Below are 10,026 nucleotides of genomic sequence, written 5' to 3' on the forward strand. Positions count from 1 at the left end.
GCATTATTAAATGTGTTTCAGGGCAAAGGGTCTGAATGGTTTGCATAAACTCATTTCCCAAGACCATTGAATGTTCTTCCCACTCTGCCCATTTTAAGATAAGCTTGTCATGAGTGCTTCTTCTTAAACTGCCCCATGGTACTTAGTAGCTCAGTCTAGCAAATGAATTATTGTACTGTAATGTCAAGTACTTGTAGCACCACAAAGAGCCTTCATCTCGCATCACATTCCATGAACTCTTGTCATCATCTCAACAAAATGAAAATGTTACAACTTTATAGAAATGTAATTATTTGCACACTACCAGATATCTGATTTTTACAGCAAAAGCATGTTTACACCTTGAGGAACTGTGAATTCAGAAAGATTTAGATAGAATTTTAAGTTGAAACATTTGGAAGAAACTTGGTAAACCGCATCCAATCAGTGCTCGGAATTTCATCTCTATAGCTATGCTATAATTGATCCAAGATTGATCCTGCGTGCCCCACTATGAGAAAGTCGCAATCATCAACCAAAAAGACACAGATATGCAAAAATATGAAATGGCAAAAAAGCAACAAATAGTTACATAAAAAGATATCAGTATGTTACAATATACGTACATCACACACACCTTTCTAGAAAATAGTCATTTTATTCTGGTTGTGGTCTTGGTGTGAAATAGCAACTTTTAAAGTCTTTCAATAGGTTTTCTGTGACAGGCTAACCAATGCAACTCGTTTCCATTTCACACGCAATTTCTGAGAGATGAAACATTTTAGTCACAGTAGAATATTTAAGATGGAGAGAGTCTATTCTTAGAATGAATCAACACGAGTCACACGGGCAACCTTTCTGTAATACAACATTATTCAATGGTATATTTTTGGAGGGTGGGAGTATCTTGAAATAAATAAATGTAGACATAGAGCCACACACAACATTACATATGTTGGCACTAGATGTGGCTAGGCTAGACCATATTTCATAGCACTACCGGTGAATATAACATTTTTGACCCAACAAAGCTAAAGGAAAAAGATGATCTCTGTGAAACAAAAACAAAGGTGGCAAAATTCTCTCATATATATAGTTGCCGCATATCATGAATGCTGTATAGGTGCCGCTGCTAAATCACGAGAGGGACAAACAATTGGTGATGCGGCTAAGTAAGCGTTCTGCTTTCGATGTTTGATATGAGCAAAACCCGCGTTGTGAAACAATCGCAAAGCACACGTGAACACAAACACAGAAGTACGTGCACATAAGGAAATGAGAATGGTTGGATAATGGGCCATCACAACACATGATGGTTTCCTCCAAAGGACTAAATGGAAGTCAATGGGATTTTGATTGAATCACAGCATTGCATTGTATACCAGATGGTAAAAGGCCTTGCACCTCCCCATGACACCAAAGAAACAAACAGCCCATTTCCTAAACAAAACCATGCGTGGAAGGGAGGAATCTGACCATGAAGGATGGGGGATGGGGGGGAATCCACCAAAATGGGAAAACCTGGAATAATCTAATGCATAGCAGTTATACGTTCCAAATCATATGATCAGCTGGGTGAATTTGGAATGAAAGAAGTGCATCAAACACTTTGGGAAATGAAATAGTGAGCCAAAGCCCTATTAAAGGATTCAAGATCAGTTCACTTGACTGGACATACATTCCCACAGTTTTTGTCAAAATGGGCCCTATGATTGAGTGTAGTCTGCCTCTCGCCCAAAGTCATCTGGGTAAGACTCCTGCTCACACATGACAGAGCACTACAGGCAGAAGATGATGAATTTAATGGAATTTCATGGCCATTTCCAACTCCATGCTGCCACAACCTAAATAAAAATAAAAATAAAACATGCCTGTGAGCATTTTAAACCTAATCTTGTGCCTCAAGCCTCATGCTCATGTTGCATCAAGTGTTCAAATGGTCAATGTCATTCTTGATGCTGGCACATGTACAAAAAAAAACATGAGGGCTTCCATGGATATCAATGACAGATAATCGTCCACAGGGGAAAAGAAAAGATGACACTTGTAATCTTATTACAGTGCAACAACCAGGTGTCCGGATCAGGTGGATGTGCCAGCTGCGTGAAGACAAACGCTTCTCCGTAGTGTGTGTTCTCATATCAACAACATCAGCAAACCGTCCACATGCAAGTGGTCAGATAGAGTTACGCGCCTAACCCTAAATGAGGCTTTAGAAGTTAACTCTATGTATTCTTTGGCAAGTAGAGTCGTATTAAATTGATATGGAATTTTATTCAGTCTTACTCATAAAAAAAGCGTAGTTTTCTTACAAAACACACAAAAAACACAATCGGACCTGTCATATCACGAAGAAGGAATATTGTTTGGTGGCCTAAGCAGAATAAAAAAAATAAGACAACAAACACAACAGGCAGGACTGAAGGAGATAAAAAAAAAAAAGCAGATACCCTACTGTTTTATTATTTTCAAAGAGAGGAAAAGTACTGTATGTCAATTTACAACATGACATACGATTAACCACACAGGATGAATCTTTTAGATCCCATTTTGTGCATACGCAGCAAGTGAGACCCACGGTGAGCAAGACTCAGCCCAGGTGTCCCTGCAGTTCCAGTTCTCCATCTGGACACTGACTCACCAAGTTCGGCCTCCTCTCATTCAAAGAGTCATGCATCTCCAAATATCTCCAATCCATCTTCATTGCCTGCCATCTAAAGAAGAAGTTGTGTTTTTCCTAAAAGACCCCTTCGGACATGCGTAAGTTAATATTAGATTCAGATAAGGGTAAAATCATGGTGGTCAAATTAGTGATTTCTTTTGAAATGAACACATACATGCTTTGATGCAACTGCAAAAGCTTTCACACAGTGTTTAGTGGGTCATTTGATTTCATACCTTTTCTCAGCATAACAGCATTCCCCTACGCACAGGCTCGTTGCACCTCGGTTACATCTCTGATACTACATGGGAAAATGGGAAATCGCCCCCACTCAATACAAGAGTGACCCAAGTAACAAATATTAAAATAGCTGACTTTTACAAGCAGTGGAAATGTGGTTAAGATGTTGCAAAGAGCTACTTGTCAAGCACGTCTTTACAATCTGACCTCTATGGTAGCAACAGCTGCTTCAATGTAATGCCTACTTGAAAACAAGTGTGCTTTTAAAAATAGTTTTTCTTGCATCAAAGCTCACACATTAACTTATTGTATTTTATGCTTACCAGCACCGTTGTATGTCCACCAAACCTTTCCAAAACCAAAACAAAGATGTGCCAGGTTTGAACTACGTTGTTATTGTATAAACATAGCCTACGATCAGGGCCCAAGGGTATTTGTCGCCCTAGGCAACTTCCAAAAAGAGCACCCCTGCCCCCACCAATTTCCAAGTGATCTTTAAACTACTAGCACAACCAACATTTTATTGTTTCTATTTCTATTAAGGCTATTATTGACATACAGTTGCATACACAATTGTGTTTTGATCCATACCAAAAAAATCATGTCAATTTACATGATCAGTGGGCTTCACTTAATCACTTTACGAGCTTTTACTTTAGCGAATATCTAGTCATCTAGTGATTTTGCCGCTTCGTAAATGTTCCCATCCTTGGGTGGGGGAGTGAGAATGCTGGAGTGGGCGGCAAAAAGTGCCAGGGCGGACTTTTGCACCTGATGATTTTTCCGTCCCCTAGATTTTGTCACCCTCGGCGGCTGCATAGCTTGCCTAACAGTAGGGCCGGCCCTGCCTACGATTCCTGTATGTAGGCTTCATTTTAGGCGAACATGACGTCATTAATGCAGCTAGAGCATATGCTGACTATGGGTAGCAATCGTAGTTTTGCATGATGTCAGCATTTTGGGTCACGAGTTTGCAAATAAGCATGTCAGCTGAAGACTGGGAGGTGTAAGTAAAAGCAGCTGTAGCAAGGAAAAACACTGTGGTACCTCATCTGCCGTGACCTACGACCGTTTTCATCTTTTCCAAGAGTAGCTGGGCGTGGCAGAAAGAGGATCCAATGAGACTAAATTCCTTAAAGAAATGGTTGTCAGTTTTTACAGAACAGAAATTTCCGATGTGACGTGACATCACAACCATGGCTGCAATTATGCTTACACTTCATATATGTATAAAAATAGTGCTGTTGTACATCCCTAATATCTAAAGAAGTTAATCATTTCCAATCTGTACCTACTTCCAACAAAAAATGAAATTTCTGTTTGTTGTGGAAAATAGCTTGTGAATAAAATACACCTTTGAGAATGAATTGATCACAACAAAGCAATCACCCTTTTTTTTTTATTTGCAACAAGTCATGAGTCTCAAAAAGAAATCAGTTAACCATAAGGATAATAGCTGTCTTATTTTCTTGACTTGAGGTTGCTTGACAACATGAACCGTCATATCCCCCAAAAAATATCAAACAAAACCAAACATACTATGTGACGCAAATCAACCAAGCTTGCCGACCCCTCCTCCTTTCAGTCACATGACACTAGTATAGCGGTGGCGCAATTTCTTTCCTAAAACATTGCACGCTTAGGGTGAGGCTTCAAAAAGACAGATGCACAAAAAGGAAGTCTGGAGACTTAAAACAGGTGGCTGATGGAAGACCGCATGCTGTCTGACATTGCTCAATGATTTCTGTGGTGTTTACAGTTCAACTTGAATAAACACCGTGAAGCAAGTCTGTCCTACATCTGCCATTGTGATGAAGCTACAGTCATAAAGCCGTCAGAGACATCGGTTTCCGGAGAATATGCAGACAGAGACGTGACCTTGTTTGACAAAAACACATGCAGCCCCGCACATACGCACGCACACACACACGCAAACAAACCGTCATTCGTGCAAAACTCTGAGGAAATTCCAAATTAGTACAACTCCTCCCTTATTTACTAGCATCCACTCCTTCATTTGTTTAGCTTGAATTCTTAACAGTCACACAGTCTACACAGTCACTTTACATCGACGCATTTGACACTCCAGCCTTCTTCCTTCCTTTCTGTTCGGAGAGGCAGGAAACTTTAAAAACACATTGATGGCATGACACACACAGCCTTGAGAAGAACAAACACAAGAAGTGGCCTCTTTGTCTCCATCCTGGTTCATTTAGACCTGACTAACTAGAGAGAAAGTAAGAAATGCTTTAGCTGAGTTTTCCTTGCAAATACGGTCGAGGAACATAAAAACCTCTATTCTCTCTTGAGCTGCCTCCTTCCACATTCTCAACCTACATATGCTTGTATATAATATTTTGCTTACGTTTGTATTGTATGTCAAAATTGGGCTATGTGGATTAGTAAACCCCAAAAAGAGGCAAGTGTGATAGTTAATTAAGCTGAGAATTAATAATGGCATTAAAACTCAAGGTGTGTATACTGTATGGAGAAAAGGAAAATAAAATATTTTGTCATATTCAATAGACGTACAGCGGTGCCTACGGGTTGGGAAAATGTTGCTCATATATTCCTATATTTGCAATGTCTAATGTATCAAATTCATATAATTATTATATTTTTTATAAAAAAAAAAATTATAATCTCATCTGAGGTGTGGTAAGAGTGGATTTTTTTTTTAAAGAAGGGTCAGAAACGTTTGTTTCCATTTTATTTTATTTTTAAATAGAAGTGGGTCCTAAGGACGACAAGAAGTATTTTCCAAAAGCTCTTTCGTCTTCAGTAATACTCAACACATATCCAGGACTTTGCTCTTCTTTGTTTCTGTTCGAGGACTTTTTGTGTCACACCTGGAAACAGCTCCAACAAAGGCAGGAGTGTCAGTAGAGTACCTTGACAAGGTAAGAGAATTTATCTTTACACCGAAAAACATGCCTGACCACACGAGTTCCTAATATATCAAATTGCTATATGGATAATACTTTTTTGTGCATGGATAGAAATTCTGAGGATGTATAATACATAAGATAGAAAATCCAGAATTTACAGAAAGGGCATCTTGAAATAATTAAGGCGTGACCTGTACTGGTGAATCAGTCTCAACCAGTTTGCGGTCAAATACAAATAACATGACATCAGCTTTGGGAAGTTGCACAACTCTTCCGGGTAACATACTTTGATACTTTGGCTATACCAAGTTTGATGAAAGTGAAACAAATGTGTCATTTTGAATTTTTATTGGCTTCAAATCAAACCCAGCATACTGTTGTAGCCCACAGGCTGTCAAACTACTCCCTGCCCAGCCTGATATACACTTTAAAGTGGTCTTGAGGAGCTCATGGACCCAAATCCTTCTTTAGCTGTCATTTGTCTCATCCTGCTCATTATTATAATGAAAGCCAGTGCGTTCTATTGAAATAACGCCACTGAATGCATATCGCCAGGCTGCGACTATGTCCAAACCAGCAAGAAAAGGAACTAGGCTCAGAAAATAACTTGTATAGTAGCTTAGCAACAAATGGCAGATTTTGGCACACTTGTACTGTGCCACTGTCATGCCTGCATTATTCTGAGTCCTACCTCATGGTGGGCACAGCGCAAACTCAGTGCAGTGTAAAAGCACTTGAACACTTCTCACAGGTCAGTCATGGTATAACACCAGACTCTTGTTTAGGTCATATTCAAGTTTTGCAATTATTTCATCATCAGGTCTTTAAGCATGTGAAGTTTGACTTGCATCATGAATGTGTATGTCGCAGCAATTTATGACAACCTGAAGTTGGTCACAAGAGCAGTGATCTTATGGTTCATCAAAACCATCAACATGGACATGCAGACAATGATGAGACGCATCCTTTGCACAATCCATCAGAAGAAGCCAATGCTCGATCGAGTCATATTCCATGTGCTATCAAAGTAAGCATGACTGCCTCCAGAATGCTACATTGAGGTTCTTTTTTACAGATAGTGTCAACAGATGCCTGGGAGAGGGGAGCAACTAGGCCTAAAAAAAACTAAAATGATGAACAATAAAAAGACCTGCTGTCAGATGGTGACAATTGAGAGAGAGAAAAGGTGTTGTCTCGTTTGTAATGTGCATGCCAGAGCAGGAGAGCAATTATCCTCCACTTCTAATTTTAGACTTGAGTCGAGACCTGATAGACAAATCTGAATGCACACAATGGGGGAGGGCATCCGTCACTCAAGTGTGTGTGTGTGTGTGTGTGTGTGTGTGTGTGTGTGTGTGTGTGTGTGTGTGTGTGTGTGTTTGTGTTTGTGCATGCGTGTGTGTGTGTGTCTTCATCATAGGTTGAGGACATACAGTAGGTTTATTGCTAAAGTGCCATCAAGGGAACCAAAAATCAGGTTCTGATGCCTCTACTTGTACACAAACTCAGGTGAATTGGTCAGCTTGAATGACAAATATGGAAAATGAACACAAATTGAGCACCGACAGCTGCCGGTGTTTCCTTTGAAAGGACCCAAAAAATTTTCAATTATGGCATTTTTTTTTTGTAGGTTAATTCCAGGAAACTGAAGCAATTCAATAAAGAATAAATAAAATATGACAACATAATGAATGATTGGTTTTCTTTTTTTAGAATCAACTCTTATTTTATACACACATTGTGTATCGCCTCAAACTTTTTTATGTCTAGAAGCAAAGCAAAAATAAAAAAAAAATAAAAAGCTCTGTTGTAATGTAATTTGGGGTACATTTATTGTGCAAAAGTCAAAGTCATGTCAAGACTCAATATATTGAGAGACCAAACAAATAATATTCCTCACAAATTTAAATATTTCATGGTGTATTAACATACATACTTTTAAGCTTTGATAAAACCTACAGGGAAAAAAATACCTCATAAACATATAAAGTTGCTCCTCCTATCAAGTAATTGATTTGCATAATTGCTTTTATTTCCAGCCTTGTAATTAATATAATATATTGCGTCTGTGCGTGTCGGGAGCAGAAACCTATACAGGCGCGCACGCACGCACGCGCAAACGCGTTATATTAATTAATTAAATTAATTAGATTATTAATATATTAAAATAAAACATAAAATCATCGAGGCAACAATGTATACATAAATACAAATATATATAATAGCGCTTGTGCGTGCGTGCGTCCGTGCGTGCGTGCTACTTACATGCGGCTGTTTGGCATGAACTTCATCACTCACGCGCAAACGCGCGCACACAGACGAGCCAAGTTAGATGAGTTTGCTGGACAAAACCTAGCTTTCAAAGGAGAACAAAAACGTCACAAATGCAAAGAACTCACCTCCTCCACAGTGAGCGGCATGCATATCCTGTACTCTTTCAGCAACATCTTCCCTGTGCTGCCCGTGCTGCTGCTGACAATGTGTCTCACAACGCTCCCTCCTCACTGGGATGTAGGATCCAAAAAAGAAATGCAAAACTCCTTTGCTTTGTGTTAGCGCATAAGGGAGGATGGTGCTTTCCAAGTATGGCCCGACTTACGGAGTTCGCTCATCCGAGCCCAGCATTCGCTAGCGGAACGTTGCAATGCCAAGTCAGCTCAGTTTGAAGGATTTGTCCCCTCCTTTAAAGCTCAAGAGTCAGGAGTTAGCAACAAGCTCGCAATAAGCATAACCGGAAATGTAAAACATTTGAGCTTCAAAATAAAAGTATGATGAGTTTTGCCTTTATAAAAATAATAATAATTAAAAAAACCCTAAGGGTTGTCATTTTAAATCTATAAAATACTTACCATGGACCATGCACTTTCTAATCAGATCCATCCATCTATTATATAGCGCTTATTCAGAGTCAGGCAGCAGCTTCATCAGTCAAGCCCAGACTTTGCACTCCGCAGCCACCTCTTCCAACACTTTCTGAGGGATCCCACCCAAGGTGTTCCCAGGCCAGCCAAGAGACATTGTCTATCAAGCGCGTCCAGGGGCCTCCACGGAACGTTCCCGGCAAACCTCACAAGGGAGGCGTCCACCTGAACAGGCACTCATAGCGCTTCACACGGAATTAACATTCACCTACTGATGACACAGCATCAGAAGTAACATGGGGGTTCAATTATATTTTCAAGGATATTTCAACAAGGTCACAATGGCCAGGGATGAAACCCCCAACCTCTGGTTTGGGAAATGATCACGCTACCACAATTATCGAAGGGAATTATTCAGCATTATTAAAAGGAAAGGTGATATAATTGTGGTAAACATGCCTCTGATCCCAGCATGAATTTCGAAATGAGAGTTGATCAGTTTTGACATAAATATCTTGCCTTTGTACTGTATTCTGTTGATGTGAGAATTCTTGCCTCCTTTCCTCAATATGACATAGTCAGGCTGGTGTGAAAAACCAGACCCAACCCACAAGTAATGTCCGTCATTAAGATGTGCTGGATGTAGTCATAAAAAACGCATTAAATCACCAACGAGATTTTCAGCAAGGTGAATTTCGGTGCTGACATCATTTTTACATCAGACCCATTAGATTAAGTGCTAACGTTAAGGTCTATCAATGGTCCCTTTAATAATTAACAATTCATTTGAGAAGAGACTGATCATGTTAATGAATTCTCACAATAATAAACTTCAGCACATCTACGACACTCATCAAGATAAGATGTTTAAAAAATAAATGGATGGATAAATATCAATTTGCAATACTTTATTTCTATAACTTTCTACCAGTGTGTATATTTTCAGATGATAACTTTTACATTCCGAGGCGAGGCTTAAGGTTATTTTATGAGGCCGAATAAGGCCTGATGATGCCACTAGTTCGGCGTCTTCACATAATTGAGAAGTTTTGCTTCAATGTAATTTTCTTTAATTGAAACTTACTGTTAAGAATGTAAACTTGAAACATGTTTTAATGGTTGCGCACATTTGAGCCAGGATTGAATGAATTTACTCTACATTGGTTTTGAACCTAACAAAAGCTGGCAGCGGCATAAAACGGATTGAGTTTGAATTTGGAGGTTCCACTGTGGATGCTCCAGCGAGACAGCCGAGCTGTTTGTTTTCACATTACCTTTAGTGGAGTGCCTTTGGCCATGTGGAAAAGAGGTATGATTTGATCTGAGCTGGACATTTGATCAAACAGATATTTCATCATGTTTCTCTGATGCATGGTGCAAGAAACATTTACTCGGA

At 39.4% G+C, this 10,026-nt stretch overlaps 1 protein-coding gene across 1 annotated transcript in view; it reads right to left on the reverse strand.

Annotated features, from left to right (window-relative positions):
* Positions 1–8,493, reverse strand: part of LOC147056871 (cytoplasmic phosphatidylinositol transfer protein 1-like) — a 35,543-nt gene extending 27,050 nt beyond the window's left edge. The window contains exon 1 of the mRNA XM_085912337.1: positions 8,169–8,493. Within this exon, the coding sequence (XP_085768463.1) occupies positions 8,169–8,216 (48 nt within the window). The 5' untranslated portion in view covers positions 8,217–8,493. The remainder of the gene's footprint in view (positions 1–8,168) is intronic.
* Positions 8,494–10,026: the final 1,533 nt, after the last annotated feature.

This window comes from Syngnathus leptorhynchus, chromosome 5 (assembly GCF_054491065.1).
Source record: "Syngnathus leptorhynchus isolate UIUO chromosome 5, UIUO_Slep, whole genome shotgun sequence".
In the NCBI taxonomy this organism is placed as follows: domain Eukaryota; kingdom Metazoa; phylum Chordata; class Actinopteri; order Syngnathiformes; family Syngnathidae; genus Syngnathus; species Syngnathus leptorhynchus.